The following is a 14341-nucleotide window of genomic DNA, read 5'->3' on the forward strand; positions in this document are numbered from 1 at the left end:
CAAGGTCCATTGCAATCAATGAAGTTGGCAAAGGCAATAGTCATCAGTAAATCTATTAAACCCTATCTTTGGACAAAATTGACGACTGGTAATCCACAGCAGCCAGTTTAGTCACTGTCCTTCATTTTAATGTCATAACACTGCTGCCGCAATCTCTATTGGTGGACCCAATTAGAAGTTTGCATGTTACCATGCAGTAACATAGGCACCTAAAGAAAACCCCTTTTACTTTTGTCAGTTAAGGGGGGCAGAACATATTGTTTGTAGATGGAACACTTCCTTGGCTGGACTTGAGATATTTCCTGAGAGAAACATGTTGGATGCCATCTGCAAGTGCCTGGCTGCCATTCTAACCCTCTTGCCTCCATAGTTTGAGCTATTAACTTAGCTATTAAATTAGCTTCTGACTTTCCTACATGCATAGTGTACATTATCTAATTCACTTATTCAGGGCAAGAGTTACATGATCAATGGACAGCAAGAACTTTCCAGTGCTTGTTCTTACCTTCCAATCACTTTTCTGACAACCTTTTCACCTACAGGAAACCCACAAAAATCACTGCATACATTTTGGCTTGTTTTTGTGTCAAACTTTACACAGCATCTTTCCTCTCTTCCTGTGGTAGAACACAAATCTGGCAATTGGCTGCCCAGGTGCAAAGCACTGAACCCTAATGCCGCATACACACCATCACTTTATGTGATGAAAAAAAACGACATTTTCTGTGAAGTAAAAAACGACGTTTTTGAAACTTCAATTTTCAAAGACGAAGTTGCCTACACACCATCGTTTTTTCACAATGCTCTAGCAAAGTGAGGTTACGTTCACCACGTTTTTCCATTGAAGCTCGCTTCATAACTAGCTTCTGGGCATGCGCGGGTGTAAAAACGTTGTTTTAAACGTTGTTTTTTGCTACACACGGTCAATTTCTGTGAAGTAAAAAACGACGTTTTGAAAAACGACACATAAAATTGAAGCATGCTTCAATTTTTTTTGTCGTTTTTCACAAGACATAAAACGACGTTTCCCCTCACACATGGTCATTTAAAGTGACGTTTTTAAAAACGTCTTTTTTTTTCATCACATAAAGTGATGGTGTGTACGCGGCATAAGAGGTAGGGGATGATCACATGCTTTCCAGAAATGTTAATTACTTGTGCAAAACAACTCTATCAATCAAGACATGTAGTGTAAACTGCAGTCCATGTCCCCAGAAAGGAAAACTGACAATTCATATATAACCTCTCCCCCAGACTACAATTGGTTCCTTCTCTGATTCTTTTCTATGCACCCTCCAACACATTCATCTGATTCTCACCTTCCTCCTCTACGCCTCAGTAACACTCTTTTGACCAGTCAACACTCTGCCTTGTTCGCATTTAGCTCCTGCTGTACCTTCCCTTTTTCATAATCTTCTTCCCATCTTTCTTATTTCACCTGTTCTCCCAATGGTCCATGATTGGATTATGCTTGGCCTCCTCAACCCTTTGACAAAGATTTAATCCTATTCTGTCTCCTCTCTGGATCTCTGTGATCCAAGATCAGTAATTCTTGTTCACTTTCTGTGTTCTTTCATCTGCCCACACTCTCTTCCTCCCTGCTTTTCCTATCCTTGATCATCTTTCTTTCTGCCTTCTCTTTCTTTCACTCTCCCTAGTACATAATCAGCTAATGCTCTGCCTCCTTTTCTCCCTGGCCAGTTACTGCCTTGTTTTCTCAGCTCCTCTCAATGTTCCATGGTCAGCTCTTATCTACCCTCCACCACCTGTCATGATCAACTTCCACTCTACTTCCTCTATTCCTCTCTTGTCCACAACTATTTCCCATCATGCATTCTCTTTCATCCCTCAGTCCTTCAGTATTCATGATCATCCCCTATTCTGCCTATTTTACTAGTGATCTGTGATAAGCTCTGTTTCTGCCTTCTATGCCCCCCAGATCCATGATGAGCTTACGCACTGTCTTCTACCATTATCATTTCTAACGAAACTTGACATGTCCAGCTAAAACATGTTTTGATTTAGTAGTAACACATAGCAGTAAATCACTCAGTGGCTAAAGACTATTCACCCTCAATTAACACACTGAAGAACTGGCACACATTTGCTGGTATATACATTACATGTGCAGTGTCCAGGGTCATATATTATTTTTTTTACTTTTATCAGTTTATATAGCACACATATGAAAGTATACTTACCATCTGAACAGTACTGTCCAGCAGCTCCAATCCCAATAAAGCAGCACACCCCCCCCCCCCCCATTTAAAACATGACAATAGTTTTTTTTTTAAAGTTTCATTGTGGTGCATAACTTGAATAAGGAATGGAACCACTGGTGTGAGCAGAATTTACAATGGAAGCTTCAATCCAAAAGAATTGTTATACTGATCTTGGTTCAAGGGGAGGGCTTTGTCAACAAGAGCTTCACAAAGAATGTTAAGATCTATTCCTTAGGCAAAGAAAAATCCCATGGCCTTTCAGGACTCTGGGGTGGGAGCTTCTTGTTCTTAGCATGACTCATAAGAAAGTAACAAGTGAATATTACAACTTTAATCTGCCCCTGTTATAGCTGAATGGAAGATCATATTTACTGACCAGGGAACTTGTGTGGGCTGCCCGTCAATGGCAACCACACATAAACTGCTAAGGGGTCCACAGCTGCCCTTTACCAGTCTACAGTGAATCACTTTGCCTGGATAAACTCCCTGTGAATTCCAGTTCAGGCAAACCATTGTATTCTTTGCCAGCTGCCATTTTCCATTGTGACATTCCACTAAACATGTCCTTCTTATTAAAAATATAGTCTACCTTTAGATTGCCCTAACATTTTCTTTTACCTAAGTTAATTGGAGGACTAACATTTATTTATTGGATTATACCCACAATTTTAAATACATAGAAGGTATAACTCTTTATTATCATGTTTTGGATCCAGTGACCACCAGTTGAATGCTGTAAGTGAAACTACGTCAGAAATAAGTTCAGCAATATTTACAGAGAGAGTTGAGTGGGTAATAGAAAATCTGCTCCACCGTTGACTTGGCAAAGTGCAGCTTATTATTTGCTCCACTAGGCGAATGTTCAGTTTGTTTGTTGTATTAGTGAACTGGTAACCATCTGTGATGGGTTGCTATATTTTACTAGAAATCATTACTTTTTGATCACTGCCCTGCAGGAACAGAAAAACTAGTTCTAAATAAAGTTTATTTGTATGGAAAATTAAATCAGTTGTATTGCTGCATTTCAAATTCCAAAGATGTGTAATAATCTGTATTAATATATAATACGCTGTATTAAGCAAATGTAAATTGGGGCCTCTGTGCCCCTTGTTCATAAATCCCCCTGACTATATCATGTTTAAATGCTGTTGCTAATGTGAAAACCATATTTTTTCTATACACCATTGAGTGATTTTCCTAGGACTGTGTGAACCATTACAAAAAAACAAAAGTATTTGTGGCAATTAGGAAGACCATTATTTTTTGTTACTGATTATTCAGCAGTTCACAATAACAGCATGTTGATATCAGTGACACCATTTGATTGTCATGCCAGTCAAACTTGTAAGGTATTTCATCCTCATATTTACAGATGACTGTCATACACTGGAAGCTGATACAACAAGATTAACATTCTATTTTGTATTTGACAACATGAAACATAACATGTGAAACATGCAGCTGCTGGAGGCTAATTTTTTGAAGTTATTAAATAGCTGCTCATCAATATAAGCAGTCAATTAAATGTATAGAAACATCATTAATTCTCTAGTTTTGCAACCTGTTGACCGGGCTCTCAAATATAGTGACATGGTAAACGTTAGTCTATACTTTTCTAGTTCTAATTCTAATCTCAACCACAACAGAGACTGTGAACATACATTTCTGAAAATACTGCAACCTACTCAAACTATGTACCCATTAAAGGCAAAATTAGCTGCTAAAATTGTGCAAAAATCTGTTTGGACACCATAGGATCAACACCATGATAAGAATACCTAGTTTAAAAAAAGTGACAAAAAATTTCAGTTGAATCCAATGAGATTTTAAAATTGCAGTCACATTAATATATATATATATATATATATATATATATATATATATATATATATATATATATATATATATATATATATATAACTCATTATCCCTGGGTTGAAGCATTGCAAATTAAGTTTCATATCAAAATGCAACTAGTGACAAAGTTACTGTGTCGGCCTAAAGAGGTCCACCAGGTTTTTTCTATATATGGAATTATTCTCTATTGTTAAGCAGTCAACATACATCCGTTTAGGTAGAGATCATCATGACCATAAATACAAAATAGATGCTAAATCTTTTTATGTATATAAGAATGTGCAACTGAGAGGCTATAAAACCATATGGGGACAAGAGCCACTGGCAGTATGTGATACAGGATTAAGAAATCCAAACGCGGCCTATAATATTTTTATATTATCACAATGGACACTACCAATTTTTATTATACATAAACAAGGAAAGATGCTGGCATGAGCAGATCTTAAAATCCAATTAAGGCTCCATGCACACTGGAATAAAAAACGTTGCTTCTACAGGAGTTTTGTGTTCTGCCTGTAGAAGCAACTCAATGTTATCCTTTGTGTCCATACACATTAGGACATATTTTTTAGAACAACGTTTAGAGGCAGGAAAAAAAACCTTCTCATTCGCGTTTCTGATTGGCGCTCACTGGCAGAAAAAACGTAAAACTCTCCTAAACTCGTCTAAACTTTGTACAAAAATGCTCTATATTGACGTTTTTTACTCCAAAAAGAACAGACTTTTTTTTAAGGCCAGTGTGCATGGAGCCTAATGCCGCGTACACACCATCACTTTATGTGATGGAAAAAAACAACATTTTTAAAAACGTCAATTTAAATGACCGTGTGTGGGGGAAAACGTTGTTTTATGTCTTGTGAAAAACGACAACAAAAAATTGAAGCATGCTTCAATTTTATGTGTCGTTTTTCAAAACGTCATTTTTTGTTTCACTGAAATTGACCGTGTGTAGCAAATGACGACGTTTAAAACAACGTTTTTAAACCCGCGCATGCCCAGAAGCTAGTTATGAAGCGAGCTTCAATGGAAAAACGTGGTGAACGTAACCTCGCTTTGCTAGAGCATTGTGAAAAAACGATGGTGTGTAGGCAACGTCGTTTTTGAAAATTGAAGTTTCAAAAACGTAGTTTTTTACTTCACAGAAAATATCGTTTTTTTTCATCACATAAAGTGATGGTGTGTACGTGGCATAAGTGTTATAAATTTAGGCATAAATAACTTCTAGATAATTGCCAAATACACTACAATTACAGATTTACTAAGGTTGTATGTATATATGGTTCAATTTTTAATAAGTTTCAAATCTTATAACATGTAAATAATGTGTGGTAGCACCAAAATATATTAATGTATATATGTGGGGGTATACCTATCTTCATCTGTATTATTTTTAGGTTTGATTTAAGGATTTAATTATTAGAGTAGCATAGGCATGATACTTGTAATTATCATACCTTGGAAAAATATAACACCTAGCCTACATATATACATAAATCTAAGCTACTGCATACTATTTATATATTATAATATGTGAAGCAGTTATTAATTATTCTTACAGCATGATGTAAAATATTTGGAAAGGGATACCCTTGTCTTCTAAAATATTCCTGTGAAATAAAATGTAATTGATGTGATCTGTATATATATATATATATATATATATATATATATATATATATATATATATATATATATATATATATATATATATATATATATATATATAATCTGTTCATCTGAATGTAATCAGAAATCAGGTTTGCTCATGTCTATGTAGTTGCTTGGGCTGGTGGCAATGTACACAATTACGAAGTAAATAAATCTGCCTATATGTACAGGAACAAATATAACCACACTGTACACAATGTACTGCCATAGGTTTATAATACGTCGCACCTATAATATTAATCATCTCAAAACAAGAATGGTAAGGCGAATAAACTAACATCATCCTACCTGTCTCCTATACATACACCTTGTCAATGTCCATTGATATTTGGAGCTGACAGCTGTAAGTTTTGTGACTTCAAAATGCTTAAACAAAATTGTTTAACGATCTATGCCTATGCTATAAATCCGAGTAAAACAGCACAGCATAAAAGCCACATCTCCGGAATTACATTTGTGCACATTTTGGGGTGGACTGTAATCATTTTAATGAACATCTGTTACAGAATGCAAATATCAGGCCGTCCTGGGATGTCAGAGGGACCCTAGAAGTGTCGAGGTGTGTGGAATCACCCCCAACTGCAAACACACCATTTCCGATTATATATAATAAACAAGGATCAGCACATGTATTGCTGTCATAATGCTGCTCCGATGTATATACCTAGAGCTGCTAGGAATTCCAAGTCCCCCATGGGGAGGGGGGAAAACAATTATAATGCATTAGCAAATTGATAATGACAGCGCTCCTCTCTCAGATACTGTTGGAAGAACTCGAGTATGATCATGTATATAATGCCAACTAGAGATGCATTTTATTATTTAAGTATTTATAGAATCCCAACCCCGCAAATTATTACTTAAATTATGACTTGAAAGAAATCCCTGCTAAGAACCTGCTATTAGAATAGACACTCCGTCAATGTAAGATACTAATTAGTTTGCACAAGTTTAAAAATAATAATAAGGGGAATTTGCTAAAGATGTGTCAAAGCAAGTAACCTATGTTGTTATGTATGGCTGTTATATATGCATATATATATATAGAGAGAGAGAGAGATATATATATATATACATATATATATATATATATATATATATATATATATATATATATATATATATATATATATATATATATATATATATATATAGATACATGGATAGATATATATATAGATGTAAAACAAAATACGTTATTTGTTGTATATGTTTATATGTGGAGATATATATATATATATATATATATATATAAATATATATATATATATATATATATATATATATATATATATATATATATATATATATATATATATATATATATATATATACATATACAACAAATAACGTATTTTGTTTTATATCTATATATATCTATAGATATACATAGATATCTAGAGATATAATACAAAATACGTTATTTGTTGTATATGTTTATATATGAATATATATATATATATATATATATATATATATATATATATATATATATATATATATATATATATATATATATATATATATATATAAAAACATATACAACAAATAACGTATTTTGTTTTATATCTATATCTATATCTATATATCTATATATATATATATATATATCTATATATATATATATATATATATATAGATCTCTCTCTCTCTCTCTCTCTCTCTCTCTCTCTCTCTCTCTCTCTCTCTATATATATATATATATATATATATATATAGAGCCCGTCAAAATTCCAGTTTGCAAATTGACAGAACATCACTAGTAAAATCTTTTTAGCAATGCAATGTCAGCATTAAGAGGTAAGAATCCAGGACAGGATATATAGCCGACAACACATGCTATCTATCCCATATGTATATTATTTATTCGCCCTATTCTGGCTTTGTTTTTTTTTTGTTTTTAAAGCAAGCAAGGACATACATTAAATAATATACGTAGATATATATACTCCAAATGCACACTTTCTCTGCTGTAAGTTTGGTATCTTTATTTCCTTTAGATAGTATTATTGCTATTTAGGTCTGAACAGTTTTTCAGATTTCTTGAATGCTCATGTTGAAATCCTAGAGAAACGAGATCAGCCCATAGAGGGCGCTCTGGCACCACATTTCACTGCACACCACTCTGTCTAACCCCATTATGTTATCAGTGGCATCTTGAACAAATCCGTTCACAGTAAAGACCTTCAAATAGACCTTTCTTGAAGAAAACACAATAATAACATTTGCAATCAATTAGTGCAGTGGTTCTGATGATGAGTACGATCGTTTAAAAAAAAAAAAACTTTTTTTTTTTTCCTAGTGTTCCTTCTTAAAATGCTACACACCATAAGCGCTTCTGCACTGTCATTTAATTACCAGGTGACTTCAATTGCAGCTTCTCAAGTTTATTTTCTAAGACATTTTAGAAGCTTTTGTGCCCTTAGCAAAATTCGGTGATTCCCCAACGACCCGGGTCAATTCTTGACTATAATAAGAACTAACTAAACTATTTTTTCCATGACAATACAAAAAGATAATAATAAAAAAAAACGAAAGAAAGAAAAGAAAATAGCGACCGTGTCAGATTTAGTTAAATTCCCAACAGTTCATTTATTAACCAAAAATATATACTTTCTTGTACAATTTGATTTTTTTAAGACATATGTACATTTTACTATATATACAAAGGGGGGGAAAAAAATAATGACGCTTAAAAATCACAAGACAAACCATACAAACTCAACTAATGGATGAGCGTATAGAAAGTTTTTTTCCGCAGTTTTTACACAAACATGCTTACAATATGTAACTACTCCGAGAAGGGATTTTACAGTCATTACAACATGTAAAAAAAATAATAATAAAATAAAAATAAAAATAATAACACATACAAAAAACAAAAACAAATGTTATGAGGAGGACAGTGCAGAGAGAATCATAGCAGCGTCGAGTTGGTTTTGTGACCTGAAAATAAAATATTAAATATTTTAGTACATGAAGAAAACTTTACTGGACGTGTCAATTCATTATTTATTTTATATGTATATATATATATATATATATATATATATATATATATATATATATATCTATCTATATCTATCTATCTATCTATCTATCTATCTATCTATATATATATATATATATATATATATATGTGTCTATATATATAACATGATATCTTGGTTCTAGAATACAGCAGTGTTCAGTTTATTAGTGAACGTTCAAACAGGGATTATTTTTGAACTTGAATGTCTCTGTTTGTTTTATGCTCGCTTCAACTACCTTAATAATTAGCCTGCACTGACATGGTTTACAAGCCTCATGAAAAGTCGTTTTCTTAAAAAAAAAATATCCAGTTTAAACAGAGTAACTTCTGCCAATTCTAATAAGTGTTCTCAGCAGCTCTGGTATACAATTATGTGGTCATAATGACAGACATAAAATTAAATATAATTGTGAAGCGCTCATGATTCATAGGCCCATTAAGAGCAATGATGGTTTGTTGTAAAAAAAAGGAACCACAGAACAAACACAATTAAAATAACTGAAAATGCAGCATTTTGTTTGCATTAAACTCCCATATAGGTCTATAATCAATATCCCTAAAACATATAGAATTTTCTTACCTTCTTTGAACTGGTTGAAAAGCTGTGTTTAGAATTTTTTTTTCTACCTCCAGCGAGTTTGACCGGTCTGCATGAGAGGAAAAGAAATACAGATGTAACAATTGCAACAAGATAGCATTTTGGAGAGAAAAAAATAGCTATGTTGGAAACTTTTTAACCACTGAAAAGTTGTGGACACGATTTCAGCCATCTTAGGTCACAGTTTGCTTTTGAGGGTTATCAACCGACAAAGAGCATTGCGGTCTATTAAAACCATGGAAGATATCTGTCTTTAATTATGAGACAAATGAGCAAACATTATCTGAGGCAGAGACGTGCTACTACTAGTATTAATACTATTGTCTTCAAGATCTGTAAAATAAGAAACCTTCCAGACCCTTAATTTAACTAATTGTCTTGAATAATACTAATACTAATAATCTATAAAAAACAAACAAAAAACCCCCCCCAAAAAAACAGTATTTAAGGAAAATATATTTACTGTAATATATATAGATCTATCTATCTATCTATCTATCTATCTATCTATCTATCTATCTATCTATCTATCTATCTATCTATCTATCTATCTATCTATCTATCTATCTATCTCTCTTTCTCTCTCTCTCTCTCTCTCTCTCTCTCTCTCTCTCTCTCTCTCCTCTCTCTCTCTCTCTCTCTCTCTCTCTCTCTCTCTCTCTCTCTCTCTCTCTCTCTCTCCCTCCCTATATATATATATATATATATATATATATATAGATAGATAGATAGATAGATAGATATAGATAGATAGAAGGATAGATATCTATATATGTATATATATATATATATATATATATATATATATATATATATATATATATATATATATATATATATCTCATATCATTTATATATTACACACACACACACATATATATATATATATATATATATATATATATATATATATATATATATATATATATATATATGTGTGTGTGTGTGTGTGTATATATCACATACCTATATGTTTCATATATATATATATATATATATATATATATATATATATATATACACACACACACATACATACACACATGCTTATATACACATATAATTATTTTATGATTATTACTATATATATATATATATATATATATATATATATATATATATATATTTATACCCCTCATATCATTTATATATTACACACACACACACACACACATACATACATACATACATAGATATATAATTAATTTATGATTATTACCATGTATATATAAAAAAAATTATGTATATTGCACTCGGTATAATTAATGACCACACTCTTCAATCTTGCACTTAATATAATTGATACCTACACTCCCCAAATAAATGAGTGATGATAACAGAAGCATATGTATGTAACAATAGGCATATGCATTCATTTACATCTATGAATGACGCCTAGGCGTGAGCTTTCCTCTATACTTTTGCATTTCCAGCTACCAAAGCAGTAGGAATATTTAGAATGCTGAGTAGATCGAGTCCCTCAGTGATACTCTGCTGTTGATTAGGATACAATGCACTCTAATCTGTTTCCCCTTCCAATCCCCAGCCAGGTTTAGCTAGGAATGCCATGTTTGTGTTAATCCCCCCGAAGCTGGCTGGGTGTTGGAAGTGGAACCAGGGTAGGATGGGCATAGGTCCCCCTCCTAAGTGAAAGGTATAATCACCTGTTACTTGGTCTCTGCTGTGAGCATGTTCCCCATGCGTGTTGAAGCTGGCATTGCCCGCCGTGTGGGTGACCCCAAGTCCTTGCAGAAAGTGAGCAGAGTTCAGTAAAGAGAACTGTTGGGCAGAAAATGTCCTCCCTGCCCAACTCTGGAACCTGCTTCCTGGACAGGTGATAAGTCTGGGTTGTGCCAACACATTCTGGCTGTTTGCAGGGGCACTGCTACCCTGGGGTGACTTGCGAGGGTTATCCGGAGCAGTGGCTGTTTCTGCCAGGGACCAAATTTTGGGCTTCTGGGCAGCTGGAAGGTTATTTTCCTGGGAGGGATTGGGGGAAATACTGTCCAATTTGAGCTGCTCGCACTGGGGCTGATGAGGTTTGGCATCCTCGGATAGTTCACATTTGTCCTGAACCCTACTGTCCCCAACCACGGACTTGAGGAACCTTTCCTCGGAGACATTCAAGTCCTCAAAGCCATCTGAGCCCTCAGAGTCACTCCTAGCGTCTGTTTTAGAGTCAGAGTGGATGTCTGTGTCCTGCTCATCCAAGTCTTCTTTACTTTCCACATCCTCAGTGTCAATATTTTCCAAATCGATCTCTTCTTCATCCTCCCGCTTGTCCTCTTCATGGTCACTTCCATAGGAGTTCCCCTCCTCGTCTGTCCTGCTCCTTGGAGCCCAGGTCATTTTATTCTCCTTTTTAAGCCTCCTCCTGGCATTGGCAAACCAGGTGGACACTTGGGTGAGTGTCATCTTGGTGATGATGGCCAACATAATCTTTTCTCCCTTGGTGGGGTAGGGGTTCTTCCTATGCTCGTTTAGCCAGGCCTTCAGAGTGCTGGTGCTTTCTCTGGTGGCGTTTTTGGGCCTTGAAGGGTCTCCAAACTGGTATTGTCCATATGTGTAAAAAGCTGGGTGATGGTGTGAGAAAGCTGAATGTTGTACCCCTGGACTGTCCTTCATCTCATATTGGGATCCCTGGAAAAAAAGAAAGACAATTTAATATATGTACACGATGGAATAGTCTTATACAATGTAATAAACAAGAATCGAGTTAATCGTTGGATTAGACTGCTATTATTATTATCATCTTTATTATTATTATTCCTACTGTTGTTATTATTATTATTATTATTATTATTCCTACTGTTATTATTATTATTATTATTATTATTATTATTATTATTATTATTATTATTCCTACTGCTATTATTGTTATTATTCCTACTGTTATTATTGTCAGCATTCATACCATTATCCTAATAAGGACTTTCACACTTTCCTTCACCTTCTTGCCAGAAATAGAGGAAATAAGTAAGATTCCATAAGTTAGGCTTTTGTTTTTTTTTGCCCTTTTTGATACCTTCATCTGTTTCCTTTCACACGTTTGGTATCTGATCTGTCAGCCAAGCACAGCTAATTTTACAATGAAAACAAACTTTTTGCTTAACCCCTGCGATCAGAACAAACAAGCCTTAAATGTTCACTTCCCAGGGAATAAATCTCTTTATGCCATTCAATTATCCTATATTATTGTTTCAATAAAAAGTGCTGTGCTATTTGTTTTCTGTAATTGTCTGTTAATGTAAATAATAGTTAATATTTATTTTTTCTGCATTAATTAGGAAATAAAATCATTCGCTGATTGTAATAAAAAGCTGAGAGTGAAATCCCCCAGACACCTCTATAAAGGGACGATAAAGGGATTTGGCAGCTCTGGAAGTAGTCTATGGCTGCAGGGAGTAGAGCAGACAAGAATCCACACAAACTACTACTAGGTGGAAGTTTACTCCTTCACTCTAAAGTCTCAAGTTTTGTAAATGAAGAGGAAGATCTGGCATGAAGAGGAAGATCAGACATGAAGAGGAAGATCGGACATGAAGAGGAAGATCGGACATGAAGAGGAAGATCGGGCATGGAGAGGAAGATCGGACATGAAGAGGAAGATCGGGCATGGAGAGGAAGATCGGGCATGGAGAGGAAGATCGGGCATGGAGAGGAAGATCAGACATGGAGAGGAAGATCAGACATGGAGAGGAAGATCAGACATGAAGAGGAAGATCGGACATGAAGAGGAAGATCGGACATGGAGAGGAAGATCGGACATGAAGAGGAAGATCAGACATGGAGAGGAAGATCAGACATGGAGAGGAAGATCAGACATGAAGAGGAAGATCGGACATGAAGAGGAAGATCGGACATGAAGAGGAAGGTCGGACATGGAGAGGAAGATCGGACATGGAGAGGAGATCGTACATGAAGAGGAAGATCGGACATGAAGAGGAAGATCGGGCATGGAGAGGAAGATCGGACATGAAGAGGAAGATCGAAAATGAAGAGGAAGATCAGACATGAAGAGGAAGATCAGACATGGAGAGGAAGATGAGACATGAAGAGGAAGATCGGACATGAAGTGGAAGATCGGACATGAAGAGGAAGATCGGACATGGAGAGGAAGATCAGAGGAGTCCTTACCAGCTGTGGGAAGATTGGAAGCTCCGTGGTGTAGGGGAGGAAGGCTCCATAAGCCTGAGCCGCCGCCGCCGCTGCATAGGGAGCGCCATACATAGAAGACAGAACATTAGAAAGAGTCCCAGCCGGAGAAAGTTCCGCTCCGCTCCTGTTGCCCCCCACACCTTGCCGGTCAGAGGGGTACAGAGGTCTGATGTACTGGTAGCCCAGCTGGGGGAAGGACATGGTGCACAGGTAGAGGGGGGCTTACTACAAGACAACGTGGAGCCCTTCTAGGACTTGGGTCTTTTCCTCAACCCTCCTATACATCAAGCAAGAAGAGGGACCCGGAGTCCAAGGCTTGGATTGGACTTGAAAGGGCTCCTGGTGGCAGTGTCCTCTCCCTCTGGTGCTATTGATCTGAGTGGACCCAGGTCAGCTTCTAAACAGATTGCTTCAGATCATTGGCACTCACCCTCTGATTGACATTTCAAGCCCAGCACTGGCCCCGCCCACATCTTCCAGTCTCGCTGCTGCGCTTTCTCTTTCATCCACCAACCCCTTCCTATTCCTATCTCAGCGCTGATCTCTGCTTTAACCCGTTCGGCGCCGGACGTCCCAGCCAGGCAGGGGTTAAACGTCCAGTCCAGCTCACTGGGGACACGGTGGCTTTGGATCGCCATGTCAACTGCCAGAAGAAAAAAAAAACACAAAAAAAAATATATATAATAATAGTATAGTAATATTAATAATAGTAACAACAACAACGTGTTTACTTCCATGAAAAAGATAAAAGATCTGCATAATAAAATATTAAAATGATCAAGGAATCCTAAGCATACCTAAATA

General features: G+C 35.5%; 1 protein-coding gene across 1 annotated transcript; it reads right to left on the minus strand.

Moving 5' to 3' along the window:
* Positions 1-8317: 8317 nt before the first annotated feature.
* IRX3 (iroquois homeobox 3) lies at positions 8318-14119 on the minus strand. Its single transcript, XM_040328739.1, has 4 exons — positions 13517-14119; positions 11044-12019; positions 9362-9428; positions 8318-8696 (listed from the first exon to the last, which is right to left on the minus strand). Exons 1-4 carry the CDS (start codon positions 13736-13738, stop codon positions 8642-8644), a joined length of 1320 nt encoding a protein of 439 aa, XP_040184673.1. The 5' UTR covers positions 13739-14119; the 3' UTR covers positions 8318-8641.
* Positions 14120-14341: the final 222 nt, after the last annotated feature.

Source organism: Rana temporaria, chromosome 11, assembly GCF_905171775.1.
Source record: "Rana temporaria chromosome 11, aRanTem1.1, whole genome shotgun sequence".
In the NCBI taxonomy this organism is placed as follows: domain Eukaryota; kingdom Metazoa; phylum Chordata; class Amphibia; order Anura; family Ranidae; genus Rana; species Rana temporaria.